The 21,347-nt window shown below is 39.9% G+C and overlaps 3 protein-coding genes across 29 annotated transcripts in view; all 3 read left to right on the top strand.

Annotated features, from left to right (window-relative positions):
- The window catches only part of RyR (Ryanodine receptor), a 33,186-nt gene extending 28,689 nt beyond the window's left edge, over nt 1–4,497 (top strand). For 22 of the 26 annotated variants that reach the window (XM_076538320.1, XM_076538342.1, XM_076538321.1 and 19 more), the window contains 11 exons: nt 35–251; nt 309–1,167; nt 1,274–1,473; nt 1,554–1,797; nt 1,880–2,167; nt 2,234–2,520; nt 2,623–2,683; nt 2,764–3,042; nt 3,111–3,267; nt 3,332–3,497; nt 3,560–4,497. In XM_076538320.1, coding sequence (XP_076394435.1) covers nt 35–251; nt 309–1,167; nt 1,274–1,473; nt 1,554–1,797; nt 1,880–2,167; nt 2,234–2,520; nt 2,623–2,683; nt 2,764–3,042; nt 3,111–3,267; nt 3,332–3,497; nt 3,560–3,722 — 2,921 coding nt within the window. In that variant the 3' untranslated portion in view covers nt 3,723–4,497. The remainder of the gene's footprint in view (nt 1–34; nt 252–308; nt 1,168–1,273; nt 1,474–1,553; nt 1,798–1,879; nt 2,168–2,233; nt 2,521–2,622; nt 2,684–2,763; nt 3,043–3,110; nt 3,268–3,331; nt 3,498–3,559) is intronic. The other 4 variants (XM_076538339.1, XM_076538343.1, XM_076538340.1 and 1 more) reach the window with 1 other exon arrangement.
- A 151-nt stretch (nt 4,498–4,648) lies between these two features.
- LOC100876939 (solute carrier family 35 member F2) lies at nt 4,649–8,925 on the top strand. Of its 2 annotated transcripts, none has more exons than XM_003701460.3 (8): nt 4,649–5,094; nt 5,554–5,663; nt 5,759–5,952; nt 6,516–6,678; nt 6,917–7,073; nt 7,141–7,351; nt 7,492–7,619; nt 8,165–8,925. In XM_003701460.3, the coding sequence occupies exons 1-8, from the start codon at nt 4,907–4,909 to the stop codon at nt 8,355–8,357; spliced, it is 1,344 nt and encodes a 447-aa protein (XP_003701508.3). In that variant the 5' UTR covers nt 4,649–4,906; the 3' UTR covers nt 8,358–8,925. The 2 variants fall into 2 exon arrangements, with proteins under 2 accessions (XP_003701508.3, XP_012136709.2); XM_012281319.2 differs by having other exon boundaries at nt 8,150–8,925.
- A 90-nt stretch (nt 8,926–9,015) lies between these two features.
- Nucleotides 9,016–14,857, top strand: Ctr9 (RNA polymerase-associated protein Ctr9). The gene is made up of 14 exons (XM_003701461.3): nt 9,016–9,120; nt 9,612–9,710; nt 9,784–10,023; nt 10,104–10,676; nt 10,749–10,868; nt 10,949–11,259; nt 11,332–11,857; nt 11,927–12,121; nt 12,193–12,309; nt 12,370–12,680; nt 12,749–13,086; nt 13,158–13,335; nt 13,445–14,113; nt 14,189–14,857. Exons 1-14 carry the CDS (start codon nt 9,040–9,042, stop codon nt 14,283–14,285), a joined length of 3,855 nt encoding a protein of 1,284 aa, XP_003701509.2. The 5' UTR covers nt 9,016–9,039; the 3' UTR covers nt 14,286–14,857.
- The last annotated feature ends 6,490 nt before the right edge of the window (nt 14,858–21,347 follow it).

The raw sequence follows: 21,347 nt of genomic DNA, 5'->3' as shown, positions 1-21,347 counted from the left end.
CCTGAACTTTGCTTCATGGTTTATGTTATTGCAGGAAACGTCGTGAACGGAACGATCGGAAAACAGATGGTGGACACGCTAGTAGAGTCTGCGAGCAACGTGGAGCTGATTCTGAAGTACTTCGATATGTTCTTGAAGCTGAAGGACCTCGTATCTTCGCCCAGTTTCCTGGAAGTGGATCTGAACAGCGATGGCTGGGTGTACCCGAAGGATTTCAAGGAAAAGATGGAACAACAGAAGAGTTACACCGAGTAAGTATCTCAGATTCCTTTTACATCTTCGAAAACTATAACGATGAATATTGTCAGCGAGGAGATCGAGTTCCTGCTGGCTTGTTGCGAGACGAACCACGACGGCAAGATCGACTACGTCGCGTTCATGGACCGTTTCCACGAGCCTGCGAAAGAAATCGGCTTCAATCTCGCTGTGTTGCTCACCAATCTGTCCGAGCACATGCCAAACGAACCCAGGCTGGCCAGGTTCCTCGAGACGGCTGGCTCCGTGTTGAACTACTTCGAGCCGTTCCTCGGCAGGATCGAGATCCTCGGCGGCAACAAGAAGATCGAGAGAGTGTACTTCGAGATCAAGGAGTCGAACATCGAGCAGTGGGAAAAGCCGCAGATCAAGGAGTCGAAGAGGACGTACTTCTACAACACCGTGGTCGAGGCAGGCGAGAAGGAGAAATTGGAGACGTTCATCAACTTCTGCGAGGACGCCATCTTTGAGATGCAGCACGCTAGCGCTTTGATGGCTGTCGAAGAAAGCGGTGGAATTGGAAAGGCGAGGGAGTCCTCTTACACGTACATGACGGAAGACGACGAAGAGAGGAACAAGGATCCTATCAGGAGAGGCATTCAGACCTTCAAGGACGGCATTTACTTCTTCTTCTCCATATTCTCGCCGAGCAACATCAAGAACAAGATCGCGGAGATGCAGCAGATGACCTTCTTGGAACTCTTCATCGGTTTCTTTAAGATGATATTCTACGCGTTCTATTATTCCGGATTCGGGGTTGGTTGCGTGATCAGGTACTTCATGAGATTGTTACTGGCGCTGATGAAGGGACCGCACGTGGAAGAGCCTGTTGTCGAAGTGAAGGAAGAGGAGGAGAAACCGTCGAGACATTTGCCTGCTTTGCCACCGACGCCGGATGAATCTAATCTACAGGTCAGCATTAACATAACTAGCTATTTTACACAATATGAAGTGTGACAAAATTGCAAAGCCATCAAATATTAGAACACAAAATGCAATGTTCTGATTTCTAAAATAGGTACAAGCCTTCGGAATGGATATAACAAAAGAAGAAGGTGGTCAGATAAAGATAGCGCCTCACGAGTCGGCAACTTCGACGCCTCAATCGAGCATCGAGGAAACCGGCGAGAGTACACCGGAAGAGGCTACTGGCGAGGACGGTGCAAGGGCTGAAGGCGGCGACTCGGAAACCCCAGTTTCCTTGGCTGACTTATTAGGGTATAACACTACATTTCAAAACGAAACGACGTTTCAAAAGGCACGTATACCAAGAATATCTAATGATCATTTTTTAACAGTGGTGAACAAGCAAGAGCTCAGGCAGCAGCCGCAGCGGAAGCAGCAGCCGCTCAACAGGCAGCTATGGCAGCGGTCGAAGCAGAAGCCAAACAGGAAACAACGGCAGAACCATCCGGCTCTTCCATCGATTTCTCCGAATACACTCACCGAGTTGTATCGTTCTTGGCAAGGAATTTCTACAACCTAAAATACGTGGCTCTGGTTCTCGCTTTCTGTATCAATTTCATGTTGCTGTTTTATAAGGCAAGCTTATACGTTTCAAGATAGATTATGCACGCTATGATGGATTATGTCATATCGCGTTACATCATGAGTTATTCGATAGGTTTCTTCTTTGGCCGGCGACGGGGACGAGGAGGGCAGTGGTCAAGTTATAGCAGATATTCTGGCAGACATGTCTGGCGAGGGTCCATCCGGTTCTGGAAGTGGTGGTGGAGTGGAATTGGGAAGCGGTAGCGGTGAAAACGAGTCCGAAGAAGAGGAAGACGAGTACGCGTTGGAATACGTCGAGGTTGCAGAGGATTTCTATTACATGGCACACGTTATGAGGCTCATGGCTGTTCTCCATTCGATCGTTTCTCTCGCTATGCTGGTTGCTTACTATCATTTGAAGGTATGAATGCGTACTGAGTGAAGACCGAGTATTACTACGAGACCTACGAGATTACTTATTTCATAGGTACCGTTGGCGATCTTCAAACGAGAAAAGGAAATCGCGAGGAGGGTGGAATTCGACGGGCTGTACATTGCCGAGACGCCGGAAGAAGACGACATCAAGGCTCACTGGGATAAGATGGTGATATCGGCGAAAACATTCCCCGTGAATTATTGGGACAAATTCGTCAAAAAGAAAGTGAGGCAGAAGTACAGCGAGACGTACGACTTCGATTATATCAGCAATTTGCTGGGCATGGAGAAGACTTCGTTCAGCCAGCAAGAGGAAGAGGGTTCTGGTTTGATACACTTGTAAGTATATCATTGAGAGCCCCAGAAGCGAGTAATTATCAAGCGTTGTATCAATTGTACTAACAATAAGAAGCTATCCTATAAAATTTTAACTCATTTCAGCATCGTAAACATCGACTGGAGGTACCAAGTTTGGAAAGCTGGAGTCACCATCACCGACAACGTGAGAAAATTCATTTTTATACCATTAAAAATTTTTAGATCTTCCATGTTTAATTCTGACTTATCCTGCTCTTTCTTCAGGCATTTTTGTACAGTTTATGGTACTTCATATTCTCGATCCTCGGCAACTACAACAACTTCTTCTTCGCCGCTCACTTGCTGGACGTCGCAGTTGGTTTCAAAACGCTTCGAACGATCTTGCAGTCCGTCACGCACAACGGCAAACAGCTGGTGTTGACGGTGATGCTGTTGACGATCGTGGTGTACATATATACGGTGATAGCCTTCAACTTCTTCAGGAAGTTTTACATTCAAGAAGAGGACGACGAGGTCGACAAAAAGTGTCATGACATGTTAACGGTACGAATTGAAACGATTATGTTAGACTTTCATGAACACAGAAGTTAAATTTTGATTGTTTGTTTCAGTGCTTCGTGTTTCATCTGTACAAAGGTGTCAGAGCTGGTGGAGGTATCGGTGACGAAATTGGTGAACCTGACGGTGACGATTACGAAGTTTATCGTATCATGTTCGACATCACATTCTTCTTCTTCGTCATTGTCATTCTGTTGGCTATTATTCAAGGTAAATTAAAAGAAATTCTACCCCAGGTTCAACTTTGAGTCAACTTTGATTTAATCCTCTTCAGGTTTGATCATCGATGCGTTCGGTGAACTTCGAGACCAGCTGGAGAACGTGAAGACGAATATGGAGAGCAATTGTTTCATCTGCGGTTTAGGAAAAGAATACTTCGACACGGTACCTCACGGATTCGATACTCACGTTCAGCAGGAACATAATCTTGCTAATTACATGTAAGTTATTTCAATGATTTGCGATAGTTTAAAGTATTAACTGTCATAACATCGATTCACAGGTTCTTCCTGATGCACTTAATCAACAAACCAGACACCGAATACACCGGTCAAGAAACGTACGTGTGGAACATGTACCAGCAAAGGTGTTGGGACTTCTTCCCAGTCGGTGACTGCTTCCGCAAGCAGAACGAGGCGGTAGAAGAAGAGGCCAAGAAGAAATAAAAATTTTTTCAATCGTTTTACATGTACCTAGATGACCAATCGATCATTACCAAGGAAACTCTTCCTTTCCTCGAACCTCTTCGATAATCGTAGTTTCCGATTTCTACGCGCAATGAGGAGTACATTAAGAACATTCGACAATTTTTGCAGATTAAATCGTTAGAAAATGAACGTTATCGCTCGTCCATCGATAGACACGAAACTAGAGAACGCGTGTGTGTATCTTTTACATTCGACGTTTATTATTACTGTCATTATTATTATTATTATTATTCCAAGTTTTAAGACGCGAGGTTTTTCACGACAAGGAATCGCGCTAATCGCGAGCTTTCCAGCGCGAGCAAACGAGCCGAGAGACTGGCGAGATATTTTTCCAACCTATTTTTCCAACTTTTTAAGGGTGGCTGGATATCGTGTAATCGATAGTTTCCTCCTTGTAATAGAATCTAATCGCAAAAGTGTTGTTAATCGTTGACAAAGGGAACCGACTGCACAAATCTACATTATCATAAACGTTACGATTGCCTTCTTTTCATACGTCGTGTGACCACATTTGCGCGTAAATTATTTAACTGATTAACGTAATGTTTGAGATATGCAAGATATTTAATAAGTTGATGATGTTTGAAGTTTATATGAATCATCGAGTTCTCGGCGAGAACTTTTTAAAGATCATTGACGACTGAAATCGCGATATAATCAAACATGTCAATACATTGTAAATAACGATTCTACGAGAAGATTACCTGAGAATAAAGAAAGACATACTTCTTTATTATTTTTTCGTCATTACAGTCCTTTTCATAGTTACTACTAATTATTTTTTTTTATGCTCTTTCAGATGTCACCTTCCCATTCACATCTCATTTAATCTTTATCGAGGATAAGTCTAATCGATAGAATAATCAATATTTTAAGAACGAATGACTCTCAGACTCTTCGTCGCTTACATATGAATAATCTTCGTATAAAAATGGGGAATAAACTTTTATTCGAATAAAATAAAAAATTCTTCACTATTATTGTTCGTTATCTACCGCATCTCCTTCCCAATCTGAGCGAGTGCGTACTCTATCGAGCATCGATTTTTCTTCTTCCGTTAGAACACCGGAAGAGCAACAAGACGATGTCGTGTACCTCGTTTTCCATCGTAAAAAGGAAAAACAGCGATCCCTGAAAGAGCGATGGAGGGAAAGAGGTCGCGCAAGCGCCCCTCTGGAAAGAGCCGGTGGTTGAAGAGCCTCGGGGTGAAAATGCACCATGGCATGGGAGTGTCAGCAGGCGATCGTCGTTGCGGCGAAAATCCCGCGATGCAGCCCAGGAACGGGGTCTGCGACAAGATCGAAAATTACATATCCGAGCTCGGACAATGGTACGTGAGTAAGGGGTGAATGGTGGGCCAAGGGGATCTTCGGAAGAAAAACCACCCTTGAGCCGGCTCGACTGGGCGGCTGAAGGGGGAGTCCGTGGACAAAAGTGGCGGGTGTTTACTATGATTTTTGTCGCGTTACTTTTGTGCGTGTGTAAACCACTTTGTTTTGCTCGTCGTGTTTATCCACCCTTTCGAGCAAAAATGACTTCATCGACAAATTCAGACAAAAATATTTATATTCCCATACACTTTTTGTAAATATGTACATATTTTTTTATGGATCTTGTGTACCAATCTACTTTTTACCTAATTATTTTTACTGTACTTTATTTAATTGAAGTGGAGATATAAAAAGAAAAGAGTGTGTTTGGATAATGTGGTGCCTTGAGAGGATGTTTATGATCCATAGAGTTATTAAAATGTTTACTCGTTCACACGTTTCGATTGAACTATTCACAGGTCGGTATGGAGAGCGATAATAATGGGACAATTCTTGTCCTTGGTATTGTGCTTCATGACCCTCGTAAATCATCACATCAACACCACGTATCAGCTCTTGCTTCCAACCGGTAAGCTATTCGTGATCGATCGTAATTGTAATCTATTGACAAATGGGCGATCGACCATTTTGATATCACGAGCCGATAATTTTTTATTTAATCAGGGCAAAATCTTCCGCATTACGTTATGATGTGCCTTGTATACACAACCTGGATGTCCTGCAGAGGGGTAGGGAACGGCCTAATTTCTGTCATAAGAGTCCGTGGATGGAGATACTTGCTGTTGGCACTCATTGACGTCGAAGCGTGCACACTCATAACATCCTCGCACCAATTCACCAGCCTGGCTAGTATACAGGTATGCGTTAATGATGTCGTACAAGATTTCAGCGTCTCTAAAGAGCATAAAGAAGTTCTGCATTTCTTTATGCGGTGCTGGCCTAGTAACTCGTCTTCCTTTTAAAACTTTATAAATTATTCAAGCTGAAAAAAATTCAACTCCTTTTTTCATTCTTTAATCTCTTTGCCACTTTCGATTTAGAAGGAAATTCGCTCGGTAACATTAACATTTAGAAAACCTTCATTGTCTTTGAAAACGGTTTATCGATGGTAGCACAAGTTTTGTTCGATGGATACAATAAGGTGCAAACGTTACACCTTACAATAGATTTCTGTGCTTACGACTTTTGCGGTTAAATCGTCAATTAAACGATTCGCGGTGGTTGTGAATGACACGGTGCAACCATTGTATCGAATATACAATAGGCCGTGGAAGGAGGACACAAGGTCTTCGACCCGCCTCGTTCACCCCTCGCTGGCTATTCTTAATCGAACGAGATGCAAGCGTTATAGAATTACTCCCTGTTGCGTCGAAGTTTTAACGATGCTGGTATTAATTTAATGCCGGAAATTTTGTTTCAGCTGCTCGATTGCGTGGCTATACCGGTTGCTCTGGGTCTCTCGTGTCTGGTTCTCGGCGTCAGATATCGAATGGTACACATAGTCGGCGTCTCCGTTTGTTTGATGGGTGTGGGTTGCTTGGTCTGGGCAGGCATCGATGACAATAAGGATCCTGCGTTCACAGGTGATTCTACTATAAAGTCTTTCGCATTTTTAACTCTTTGTGGACGTATTATTCTGATCGTGTCAAAGATAAAATCCTTGATAAGACTTTGTAAAAGTACTTTGGAAGAAACCACAATATAACTTTGAAAAATTGATCCAGTTAGCAGACTGAAATAAATATAATCGCAAAGGGTTAATCGTCGCTAAAAATAAAGCTTAACCGCCAAATTGGCTAAGTCGTAATTTCCTGTGCGAAGGAAAGAATCAACTGGTTGGAGATATGCTGTGTCTCGGTGGCGCGGTATTATTTTCGGTGACCACCGTGCTGCAGGAATTGATCGTTAAAACGGTCGATATCATAGAATATCTGGGTATGATCGGTTTCTTCGGTACTATACTGTGCTCCATGCAAACGTAAGTCTGTCACGAGGGTGCAACGACGGATTTAGTATTCCATACTTCCACGTTGATGTTGTTGCAGAGCCGTGCTCGAAAGCATGAAGGTGGAATCGTTCCAGTGGAACAACGCACCGGTGGTTACGTTCTTGGTGGTTTACTGTATCACACAGTTTGTATTCTTCTCGCTGGTGCCTGTCATACTGTTCGAGTCAGGGGCGACGGCGTTACATCTAGCACTGCTGACCGCCGACTCCTTCAACGTCTTATTTGGCATGCTGATTCATCAGTACAAGGTAAAGACATTTTTGCGAAAATGAAAAAAAGAATTCGACGCTATTGTCCTGATTCCATAATAGAAACCTGTTCCACGTGCTGCGCTGTCTGCATCGACAACGTGTACATATGCTAATAAGACTCCTTCCACCTGTTCCAGTTTCATGCATTGTATTTCGTCTCGTACACGCTCACAATGACTGGTATATACATCTACGCGATAAAGAGAACACCGCTGGGGTCGACCGCGCGAAGGCAACACGTTGAATCTTCTGCTCCGGATTACAGGTAACATTTGCATTTGCACAGACCACAGATTAATCCTTTCGCTTTACTTGTAATATAATGAAAATTGTGAAACGCACTGCGGGAAACTTCGATTCGAACCGACTACTTAAGCGAAAGGATTAAAAAGATCAGAATGTCAAGAAGAAAGATCAATGGGCAAATACGTCAACAACGTCCCACGGCGACCTGGTATATTTTTATCAAAAGATCAAAGAGACTAAACAAATGAGAAAACGCTGTTGACCCTGAGGTGTTCTTAACGTCTACACCTATTGATTTCTTTCTTCAAACAACTAACGCCTCTCTAATTCCGTTAAGAGCTCCATTCACTCCTTTCTGAGCGTTCGTAAATTCTTTTGTACATATTCGCGAAATAAATTTAGAGGATCGGAATTACCGTTCATATTTTTAAAGAAAATTTTCTCGCGACTATTGACTTTGAAGCCCGTAGTTGAAAAATAATTTTCCCTAATTAAATCACGTCCACGTCGTCGACAGAAAATTAATAAACGATCGATCATGAATTGAAGTGACGTCATTTTAAGACACATGTCACATCCCGACGTTGGTGAGGTGGAGATGGCGACCAGTTCAGGAATGTCAGGGGTGAGTGGGACCCTGGATGTAAGGGCGTCAACCCTTGGCAGTGAAAAGGAGACGGTGGATGCAACCAGTCTGCCACCGAGCGTTAGCTCCGACACGGCCTTCACCTCTTTTTACGGAAGTTATTACGATTAAATGGGATACCGCGATGGAAACGCATCGGAACGAGTAGGAAAAGTAATTTACTGCGAATATGCTCTTGTTAAGCGATTTATACACAATTTCCAATCGACAAATACGAAAATGTTTTTTTTTCGGTTTATACAATGTTATAGGGATAAGAATAACTAAAGAATGTCTTCGTCGAGCTAAGTTTGTAATAATCGGTCGTTTTTCTAAGAAATTCGCCGTTTTAATATCGATCAACGATGCATAAATGCATTCTGCGTTGTTCATTTAAATATTTATGGAACTATAAGTATTATAAATCCTTGTTGCTCAACATACTTTGTAAGTTAATGAAGTACAACTTACTGTTACTAGATTTAATTGTAAGCATTGGAGGAAGCTGATTTCCTTGTTATATGTATAATAACAAGTAAAAATTGGTGATAAATATTTTTATGATTCTTCTATTTAGTTTCGTCCGTGTGTTATATTGAATTTATATTGTATCGTCCATGTACATGTTGAAATATTGTTTTTAAGTCTTATGTATATTATTTTCGAAACACATAATAAACGAACGACAAATCAAATACAATTGTTGTTTCATTATTGATATTTACATTACCGTTTATTATTTAATTCCATATGGTTTAAAAGTAGCGCGTTCTGTAATGTGTTTACAGTTCCAAATAGTGCATCTGGTGGCTACATGTCGTATGGTGTCGCGAAAATCAGTGATGAAGCCGCAATGGCGGGTTCTATAGAGATTCCGCTGCGTGACACAGACGAGGTGAATATTTCTGTTTCTGACCTTCAGTTTTATTATTTTTAAGGCATCAGGAGTCAACTAAACGGTTCCTGTTCTACATCCATTAAACGCATCTTGAAAATCTTTAAAGAATCGTGATAAGGCGACCACTCTATGCACCTAACCTCTTAAACAGGATGCTTGTCGAATGCGTCGTACACGTTAGACACGGCCACACACGTCACACTATTACTTGAACACATCAGAATTTGTTTTGTAATGAAATATAATGATAGTTTTTGTTTCCCTTGCTTTAATCAAGCTATTTTCGTCGCATTTATCGGGTTTACTTGGTTCCTGCTGTTTTCACTATACCCTCTATTTGTATTTTGTATAGAAAATTGAATATTAGTTCATTGTTATTTGAAGTTTTTAATAAATTGAATTTTGTATGTACATTTTGTCTAATTAAATGCCTTTCCATGTCTATATCACAGAAACGTTATTTTAATCCTAAAATTACATTCTGTTAGGTAATAGAACTCTACCTAGATCAGTTACCAGAAGGTGATGAAGTTCTTGGAATTTTACGCCAAGAACATGCACAACTTAATATCTGGGTCAATTTGGCCGTATGTACCTTTAAATATTTAAATAGTTGAGATAGAGATGTGACATACGGTGAAACATTGCTTTTCATTGCAGCTTGAATATTACAAACAACATAAAATCGAAGATTTTATTAAGATACTTGAATCTTCTCGTATTGATGCTAATATCGATTATCGTGACTATGAGAAAGATCAAATGCGTGCATTGGACATGTTGGCCGCATATTATGTGCAAGAGGCCAACAGGGAAAAAAATAAAGATAAGAAAAGAGATCTGTTCACAAAAGCCACGCTACTGTATACGACTGCTGATAAGATCATTATGTATGACCAGGTATATGTTCATAATTTAGATAGTATTTACAGAGTCATAATTGTTTGAACATTTGTTAAATGATATATTTTATATTCAAGAATCATTTACTTGGCCGAGCTTACTTTTGCCTCTTGGAAGGCGACAAAATGGATCAAGCAGATGCCCAATTTAATTTTGTACTGAATCAATCTCCAAATAATATCCCATCTTTACTCGGTAAAGCGTGTATAGCATTCAATAAGAAAGATTATCGGGGTGCACTTGCCTTCTATAAAAAGGCATTGAGGACAAATCCAAACTGCCCAGCTGCTGTAAGATTAGGAATGGGACACTGTTTCATGAAGTTGAACAATCAGGAAAAAGCACGTTTAGCATTTGAAAGAGCTCTACAATTAGATGGCCAGTGTGTCGGAGCACTGGTTGGACTTTCAGTTTTAAAACTAAATCAACAACAACCAGATAGTATCAGAACCGGTGTACAAATGTTGTCTAAAGCTTACACGATCGATTCAACGAATCCTATGGTGTTGAATCATTTAGCAAATCATTTCTTCTTTAAGAAAGATTATAACAAAGTACAGCACTTGGCATTGCATGCATTTCACAATACCGAAAATGAAGCTATGCGTGCAGAGAGTTGCTATCAATTAGCTAGAGCATTCCATGTTCAAGTAAGCTTATTTTTATTACACATTGATTCCGTGTGTTTAATAAAGTTTTAACTAGTAATTTATTTATTTTAGGGCGACTATGATCAAGCATTTCAGTACTATTATCAAGCAACGCAATTTGCTCCTCCAGTTTTTGTATTGCCCCACTTTGGTTTAGGTCAAATGTACGTTTATCGTGGGGACGCAGAAAATGTAAGTACAACATAGTCTTCGATAGGAGATATATAATACGATAAATTTAATGAATCGCCCTTAATCATTTTTTATCACAGGCAGCACAGTGTTTTGAGAAAGTATTGAAAGCTCAACCTGGTAACTATGAAACGATGAAAATTCTCGGATCGTTATACGCGAATTCGAGTTCACAATCGAAACGCGATATCGCTAAAAATCATCTTCGCAAAGTAACAGAACAATTTCCGGACGATGTCGAAGCATGGATTGAATTAGCTCAAATATTGGAACAAAGTGACCTTAACGCAGCCTTAAATGCATACGGTACTGCAACTAGAATTTTGAAAGAAAAAGTTCAGGCGGACATACCGCCCGAAATTTTAAATAACGTTGGAGCTTTACATTATAGGTATTTACGATGTTTCATTTTGTAATTCCATTTTTTATACCACTTCTAAACTAGTAGTCTACTATGTTGCAGACTTGGGAATTTAGAAGAGGCTAGAAAAAATTTGGAAGAATCTTTAGCGCGTTCTAAAGCCGATGCCTTACATGATTCTGTGTACTATAACTCAATCGCGGTTACAACAACGTATAATTTAGCACGTCTGAACGAAGCTTTGTGCGTCTTCGATAAAGCGGAGAAACTGTACAAAGACATTTTGAAAGAACATCCGAATTATGTGGATTGTTATTTACGACTTGGTTGTATGGCTCGGGATAAAGGTCAAATTTATGAAGCGTCCGATTGGTTTAAGGACGCATTGAGAATAAACAATGAACATCCAGATGCATGGTCTCTTTTGGGTAACTTGCATTTAGCCAAAATGGAGTGGGGCCCCGGTCAGAAGAAATTCGAAAGAATTCTCAAAAATCCATCGACAAGTACCGATGCTTACTCTTTGATTGCTTTGGGTAACATCTGGTTACAAACATTGCATCAAAGCGGTAAGGATAAAGAACGGGAAAAACGTCATCAAGATAGAGCGCTGGCTATGTATAAACAGGTATTATAATAAGAATTACTATTTACAATATGTATATGTGTATAGATATATATGTATCGAAATTTTTAGGTTTTGCGAAATGATCCTAAAAATATTTGGGCGGCGAACGGAATCGGGGCTGTATTAGCGCATAAAGGCTGTGTGAATGAAGCCAGAGATATTTTCGCTCAAGTTCGAGAGGCAACAGCAGAATTTTGCGATGTTTGGTTAAACATTGCACACATTTATGTTGAACAAAAACAATTCGTTAGTGCTATTCAAATGGTAACTATTTCATATCGTACATTTGATATTATAACCCACACTGATACTAATTAATGAATATGATTTACTAGTATGAAAATTGTCTTCGTAAATTCTACAAATATCATCACGTCGAAGTTTTGCAATACCTCGGAAGAGCTTACTTCAAGGCTGGTAAATTGAAAGAAGCAAAGTTGACGTTGTTAAAGGTAAATATAAGATGTTTATTTGTTACAGTTATTAAATAAATAAATGAGTGAATATTATAGGCAAGAAGAGTAGCACCGCAGGACACGGTTTTGTTGTACAATATTGCGCTTGTACTTCAACGTTTGGCGACACAAATTTTGAAAGACGAAAAGTCAACGTTGACAACCGTATTGCAAGCAGTCCATGAACTGGGACTTTCGCATAAGTATTTCCAATACTTATCTACACACGGCGACAGAATGGAACAGCTGGCAGAAACGGAAGCAAGGAGATGTCAGGACTTGTTATCGCAAGCACAGTACCACGTTGCCCGGGCTAGGAGATTGGACGAGGAGGAAAAGATGCTTAGACGAAAACAGGAAGAAGAAAGGTAAATTGACACATGGAAATATTTGATATTCGTCGAACAGCGTAGCGATAACAATCTTACTTCGACAGACAAGCATTCAAAATGCGTCAGACGGAGGAACAAAGAAAACTTGAAGAAATGCGTCGTCAAAAGGAGGAAGAAATGTTACAGAAACGGCAAGAATATGTTGAAAAGACCAAGAACGCTTTAGTGTTTGGAGAAATGCCATCAGAGAAGCCTGGAAAGAAAGGAAAAAGAGTCCGTACTGATCAATACGTTAGCGACAGTGGTGGTTCTGGTAGAGACGAAGGAAGAGAAGAAGCTCCACGGGAAAGGAAACGCAAGAGGAAAGCTAGTGGTGAACGCAAAGAAAGGAAAGGCAAAGGTCAGAGAAGACGCAAGAAGGAAATGGCGAGTGGAGAAAGCGGTAAGCTTGTTATTCGTTATCTAAGAGGATAAGATAATTCAAGATACAACAAACATGTTTTCAATATACAGGTTCTGAAAGCGATCGACCCAAACCAAAACGTGGAAGGAAAGCTGGAGCTAATAAGAAAGACAAAGTATCTCGAAAGAGTACTACCGAGACTATGAAGGGCAAGATGCCATTGTCTAAAGAGACTATTTCGACAAGTGAATCCGACAGTGATTCAGGAGGTCTTAAAATTGCTAGCGGGTAAGTGTAGGCCCATGTTCTAACGCTGTGAACTGATTGAAGTTTGGATACCATTGTTGTACCAAATACAATGGAGTAGCCAATTGAACACCATTAATTTATTTTGCAGAGGGGAAAGCGGTAACGAAGGTGGCCGTGCTCGCGGCAGGAGAATCAGATCCGAATCCGAAGGTTCCCGTGCCTCAGGATCTAGATCTCGCTCTAGATCGAAATCCAGAAGTCGTTCCAGGAGTACTTCACGATCGCGTTCACGATCAGCTTCACGATCACGTTCTCGCTCGCGTTCCCAATCTCGATCTCAGTCGCGGTCCGTCTCGCGATCTCAGTCCCGCTCAGTGTCGCGATCTCGGTCCCGGTCCAGGTCCCGATCAGGCTCAAAATCGAGAAGTCAATCGCGATCGAGAAGTCCGTCGAGATCAAGATCAGGCTCAGCCAAGAGCGGATCTCGTTCAAGATCAGGTTCCAGGTCCAGATCTGGTTCAAGAAAGAGTCAATCTCGGTCAAGGTCGCGTAGTGGTTCAAGGAAAAGCGGATCTCATCCGCGATCGAGATCAGGATCGGCAGCTAGTGGATCGAGATCGAGATCGGGATCTCCCGCTGGTTCTGGGAAAGCTGGATCACGGTCGAGGTCAAGATCAAGGTCTAGAAGCGGTTCGCAGTCGGACGAACGAAAATCCAGAAGCAAAAGCCGATCGAAGTCCAAATCTGTGTCGAGATCCAGGTCACGTTCCAGGTCAAAGAGCGGTTCACGAAGTCGAAGTCCCAGTGGTTCAGCACGGTAAATAACGTTTGAATCATGCACTTGCCTCTGTGATGATACAACTTTTCATCATTTATGATCTTTTTGTTTCAGGTCTGCCACTCCAGAATCCAGGAAATCCGTTTCGGGAAGCGACGTTGGTTCACGTCACTCGAGTTCAGATCGAGGTGGCGGAAGCGAGAGCGAGTAAATCCAATGTTAGAATTGAAATAATTAGCATCATTCGCGAAAGGTTCACTTTAATTGTGCATTATACACTTTTGTATGGATAAAGTTTACCGATGGTAATTCTCGCGAAACATTTTACAACTCGTGCTATATTCGGAAAAAAAGGATGCTTCGGAGCGATCGCTAGAATGCGCGAAAACAGTTGAGGATTCTAGATTACGAATGGTTCGATCACTTTTCGAGATTATCAAAGTATACATGCGGAATGAACGATTTAATGTGAACGATGAATTTTTTGTCGTTGTAAGTCTATCGATTCACGACAGATTGTAATTTTATTAGAGGGATACGATGATTTCACGTGTAAGTTCAATTTATATAAACACTCGTTTTGCTTCATCATTAGTTTGTTGTTGATATTTTGTACAATAAACAGATAGTTTTAATTGAAAGTGCACATCTAAGTTGATTTAATATTAAACGAAAGACAAGTTGTAGAATATCATTTTTTTTTTATTACATTAACCAATTGTAATGTAAACAATATATAAGGTTGGTTAACAACGAATAAATTGTTTTATATAAAACCACAAATATTGAACCAGATCTCTTCGGATTGGTGATACCCATTTGGTACATATTTTCAGGTTAACTTGCACACATCTAACCTAATCTGATATTCCTAATATAATTACCATATGAAATGCAAAACCTGACGGAGTGAATTAATGTCGAGACTGTTGTAATTAGTCGTTAATAATTCGATCAATTCGTGCCGTTTAATGGTTTATCTAAAAGTTATTTTAGTTTGTTTTCAAAGCAATGGCTTATACAGTTAGAAATATATCCGAACACTGTACATCGATGGGACTATCATTCTATTGTAACGTTTAAACCTTTGGATAGACATAATCCTTAAAGTATACGTTGTACCGCAGACAGAAATTCCGAAGCAGTTTGCAGAGAAAGCAACAAAAAACTGGGATAGGATGAAAGAAAACACAATGAAAGCAAGGAAAGGATATCAGTTTTATCCAAGGTACGGAGATTCCGAGTGCTCGAAATGTTTACCCTTTCGATTCAACTCCCAAGAGTGTGGATTTATTTCTCTCCTCTTCGTACTCGACAGAAAGACCTTCATCTTCGTTTCTTTTTATCCTTAAACATCGTTTGCTATTGTCCGTTCTTATATAGACCCTTCTCGTTTAATTAACTCGATAATAATACCAAATAGCCTTGCCGATTTCGACGGTAATATATTATATTTCAACGACAAAAGTTTTAATTAGGCTTCAGATATTTCTCGTTATAACAACGCATGGCAGACATTGGAGAATTATTTGCTTCCTTGGCGAGTTCGAAACTTGCGGAAGAGAACCATTTACCATCTCTCGAGTACCTTGAAAGTGGCTAAATAGAATAGTCTCGCGACTGCGAGTTTTCATTGGTCATGAATTTGCATGTTTTATCTGCTTGACAAAGCGTTTACAAGAAATTTCTGCGAGTAGTAGATGCAATTGCTTTACTATCGCTGTGTTTTGCATAACGTATTTTTGAAATCCTTATTCACAGTCTCAGTTGTTTCAAAGTTGCCGAACGAAGACTACATTCGGGAATAGGTTTATTCTGTTACAATCGTGCCGTTGTAAATTGAACGATTCTTTTTATTTCTGTTCGTTAGAGGAAACGTTAAATAACGATTGATGTTTCTATCCACGATCACAGTTTTCATCGAAACTAACAAACGTGATCACGCTTTTGAAAGTTTCTGTGAACTTTTTTTCGAACGCACAGAAGCTTGACTAGCAAATACCGGAAATAACGAGCCAGTATTCATCGTTCGATTTCACTCGAAACGCGAATCAATTTAACGACGTCGATTTCGATTCAACTTTAAATTAACTTTATGCACACACTGGACACATGTGTCCGAAAGTAATACCGACAATATTTTATCTTACAACAATTTGGCTTTTAATCTGGACGTAAATCTTCCCCGTCAATTTTGCCTCGACAATTCATCAAACACCTGCACGAGGATTATCCCTGATCCCCGCCACGACGTTATCTTTTTTTTTTAATTAAAAATATAATCGAACACTGTACTTGACCGCTTCACGGGCGAGGATAATTGAAAAATGTTTATGGGACACAGATTCGTCCATTATTCATGAGACAGGATACTCCCATTACGTTCCCCTACGACAATAATGAGTTCACGAAATCCAAGGAGCTTGTGCAACTTGCAAGCCCGTGTTCGACCTCGTTTCGAAAAGATGCGGAATGCAATATTTCTTCTATGCGAAGGGGATCGAGCGGTGTTATGCAGACGCCAGTGACCCACTTATAAATCGAAGAGTCTTCAAAGATGTGTGTTCTATTCGATAACCTCTTCTCGCAGACTTTACTAAGCGTGTGGGTTCGATCATTTTTCGTTCGTTCAAAATTAGACGGAAGTTGACTGAACCTTCGCAGTGATGTAACTACAATTTTTGTCTGGGATGAACTCTTTATGACTAAGTGACTTTAGAAGTCATGACTAAGTGGAAATTAGAATATTTGGGAAACAGAATTTGAACAGACCCATATTTTAGTGGTGATAGGTGAACTAACGAACACGTGTAACGTTTCACGAAAAACAAAATACCTGGAAGGTATAATTCGTGAACGTTTAATTAATTATACAAACCTACATCGTGAAAGTTAGACGCTTTAAACTAGTTCGTTTACACGTTGTTTCAATTTCGAGAGCGTGTTTCAAATTTTCCACCTTCAACGTAATTTCAAAACGCGATTAATATCGTACCTCTGATGAAGGTTTCGAGTACAATTACTCGAGGAAAAATAAGAAGAGGAATGTTAGAAGGAAAGACGAGGGTCATAGAGAGAAGTGATTCCACGAAAAGATGTCCCGCGCAACAAGATTCCTTTAAATTCAACAAATCAGCGGGAGAACTTGAAGATTAAAAGCAGCTCGCGATATTGCCTCTTTGCCGGTTAAAGTCGAACCACCGTGGAATATGAATTTCGTTTGTGTCTGAATCAAGCTGGAAATGAAACCGCGATAGCAATAAAAGCTAACAACTAATGGTAACAACAATTGCGATTCTATTTGCCTCGAAGGACAAGGAGCTCCTTTTATGGCGACATTTCGCAACTTGTACTAACGCGAAGATTCTTCTGTCTGCGCAAACTTGAAATTAATTATTACATCCCTCTGGACGAGTTTAGACTTCCGCTAGATTATTCTTTTTGCACTCCAGAGCGCAATTGGATAAAGTACCGTTTGCTAGTTTGCAAGAGCATTTAATTTTTAATTTAAAAATGAGGACTTAGGTTATCATTGTCGATTGGAGTTCCTAGTTTCGAATAATTTGTGATACTTTTTTCAGTACCAAATTGCGAAATGTGTAGAAATGACCTGATACTTTAGGTCAGATTTATTTTTCGTACCCTAACCTAACCACGTTCATTCACGTAACTATGACATAATACGTTTTCAAAAGGACCAACGTAATCCAGTAGCAGAGTGCAGTTACGTATGCAAGAACGCTATCCTTGCAAGCTTGCAATCAGAAGTTTATGTACGAACGTTGATTCCTTCGCGTAATCCGTTATCACTGTCGTGGAAATGTATAGAAAGGCTTTACTCTCATTCAACTGAAAGCTGAATGTAATTAGACAAATAATTCATTAGATTTCACGTTTCATTCGTAGCGGTACAATGGCAGTAGTACAACTAGTCAGACGCCACCCTTATTAGTAGTACAAACCGTAACTAGTCAGACAACTCACGTTCCATAAGAAACGAACGTTGAAATATTATCGGCTTCCATATCGACGTTTATTGTTGATTACCCCATGAATACGCATCGAGCTTCTATGAATACTAATCTTACTTAAAATTGAATCAGTCATAGAGCAAATATTGACGTGGTAGTTTTAGCGTGTAAAACTGAATATTCATTAGGTTCCCAGTAAATATCGAACAAAAGTCAACTTCCACTCTGGTATATAGAATAATTCTTTATCTATCGCAACTAACTTTAAACGACCTGATCGCAGTTACAAATCGATTGACCCGTGTAATGACGATAGAAATTCAACAGAAAGGTCAGGAACCGGAAGCTGCAAGATAATGGCCGAGGGAAAGATTGACCCACAGCGTTCACTGCCCGATATGCACACAATGAAAGGTTTAAGGTTACGGGAAACATACACCTTCAATTTCGAGCTATCGTAGAAACTGGCCAGCGTTCCCTTGTGTCGAATGACCATCGTTTTGACCCGATACTCTCGTTTTCCGAGAAGGTAACAGATATTCCAGTCACAATATCCCTAAACGAAAACATTGATCATTTTCGGGGAAAACATCGGTGCTAAAAATGTTAAACACCGTTATTTTCTGTTCGTAGGATTATCGTAATGTCAATCTTGCGCATAAATTGATTTACACGAGATTTTCTTCGGCCAACTGCATCCACCGTGGAACTCGAATTTGCATTTCAAACTTTTCTTCGGGGAGTTTATGTGGAATATATTTTCGTAATCCATCCAAGTTCCCTGTGCCACGAATGAATTAAACAAAAACTTTTCATTTCCTCGCGAGCTGGAGAAAAGGAAATCGGATTATGCGATTTTGGAATTACGTATAATAAAATCAACAAAAATACCGTCGCACAGTCTTGTCCAGTGTAAGAAATGTGTAATTCGAGAAAACATCTCTGTTCCCAGCAGTCGCCATTTTGTCGTTCAATTTGGCTTACAGAAACAGTCGAGTAAACGTTCGCAGAGTTTTCTCTAACAATTCACGGTGTCTTGTATCCGTGAAAGAAGAAGCAACTGTCGTGCTACAATATACAAAAGAAGCGTCTAGATGCAGCTCAATAGGAAACACGATAAAGCGACAGTAAATGTAAGAAGTGTTTTATGAGGACCGTGAAAAGAACAATGCTTCCTCGAATCGATGAACGACAGACTTCGTGAGAAAATAACGTGCAATGATTCGATAGGCTATCGATTTTTTAACGAACTCGAAGCAGTTATTATGCATGAAAATTGATTTATCTCGTGATCGGCTGACAAAAATGACATTTATTCTTCGCGATACCAATTTATAACGAAAATAAGTGAATAGCTGACTCGTCGAATATCAACGAATTGATTCGCCTAAGAAGTTCATTAATAAGCTTCCTAAATTGATTGCCGGTTCGCGTCGAGCAAAATTTAATTTCCAAGCTCATTTTCATGGTAAATATCGCGTCGCCCGTGAAACGACTAGCGTGTTCTTTTGATTGAAATCGAAATTCGATTCCGAGCAAGAAAGAAAGTTCCTCGTCGACGTAACACAAGATTCATTCTTCTGTGTCATTCTTCGTCGAATTCCATTAACTGCAATGAATGATAATCCGAAAAGGTCCAAAGAGTTTCTTTCTTTATAAAAGGATACATTCTAACAGTGTCATATAAATCATTTCAAAAAAATAATCACTGTGTTAATTAAAGTCGTGTTAAATCAAATCTTCGTTGGAATTATTACGAAGACTGTAACATTTGTTCAGTACAACAGTTCAAAAAGGAACAGTTCCATTTACATGTTTTCAAAAGGAAAAAAAATAGCAGCCTTAAATTATCTCCGACACAAATGTAGCAGGATGAGGTACAGATCGTGAAAAGTCTTTGTCGTTTGCTGATTCCAATGGTATCCGTGCACCAGTTGCTTTCAACAAAAATTTATCACGCTGTTATTCTCCCGTTATGATGAGCAAACAGCACAATCGTTCGTGCTCGATAAAATCCAAATATTCGACACTCTTTTATGATGCCGATAAATTGCAGCTGCTCATTTGCATTCGGATGCTGTGAATATTCAGCGACCCTGTTTCGAGGTTAGGATGCTGACATTGAGTTGTAAGTTTCAGTGTAATCGTTTTATATTTAGTTTGAAGATATCAGTAATTGACACAAATGTATTATTCTGAGAAACTAGTACTAGTACTGAGAAACTAATGTTAAAATTAGTGCAACTTATAATTGCCTAAAGTGCTATCAGCTTAGGTCGAACTGTGTAAATGAAATTAAGAAGAGAAAAGTAGAGGCACTTCACGACTATTCGAAGACACTTTCTAATGAGAAAGAACGGCTTTATAAATCGAGCTGGAAAGTGTGGTCTCTGTTCTTCTTTCTGTAAGGAAACATTACTTCCCCCGCATTATCCTTAGAGCTTTCGAATTTCGTTTAAATCCAAGGACTAATTATTGGGGAATAAATAGAAATCGATGAACTACGGAGAAACACTCCTCGAGAGTGTCGGAACACTCTCCCTCGATAGAAAGAAAGGAACTTACGCTTTCACAAATTGGATTGCAAGACGCTCAATTCGGCAGAGGGAATTTTTCTTCCGACAAAAGACCCTTCCTGCGGGAAGATTACCCTAAAAATCTCACGATATTTAAACGCGGTTATAATAAAGTTCTCTGACACGAGGAAGACATACACAAGACTCAAAGGACCAATTATATTCGTACTAAAATTACTTCAAAATGCAAAGGGAAAAAGTTACAAGCCTCTGAAGTAAACATTCAAATATTACACTGGAAAACAGCGCTCAAATTTCGAGCGCTGAAGGGCTCTCGTTTTCACATGACTGCCCTAACTTTCGCAAAATCCAGCTTGTGAAATTGCAAATGTCACTAAATGAAACGAAACGAAGCAGCGATTCAACCAGTAATGAATATCGGTTATCCAACGTTTCAGGCAACCTGAGCAAAAGACTGAATGTAGCACGATTTACATTCAACAACCAGAAGTGTAAATTACATCCCAGTCTCCGATGCGAAATTCATAGCTGGCTGCAGTTGTAGATACAAGCACTGAACCTCTCATTGTAGAGTTCGTAGAAGGTAAATTCTCTTTGCTATTGTTTTTACTTAACGCCAAATAACTGCTAGATTTTTGTATCTGCGTAAAGTTTCAACGGAAGTTCATTATAATGCCAAGTTCCATACACAATTTCTGGGAAACGTATACCTATTCTGGTCCACGCAAACATTTTCATTATAAAAGACCACTATAATTGCCACCT

The sequence above is a fragment of the Megachile rotundata genome, chromosome 12 (assembly GCF_050947335.1).
Source record: "Megachile rotundata isolate GNS110a chromosome 12, iyMegRotu1, whole genome shotgun sequence".
In the NCBI taxonomy this organism is placed as follows: domain Eukaryota; kingdom Metazoa; phylum Arthropoda; class Insecta; order Hymenoptera; family Megachilidae; genus Megachile; species Megachile rotundata.
The sequence above is the reverse complement of the archived record's forward strand: the minus strand, read 5'-3'. Positions and strand labels throughout refer to the sequence as shown.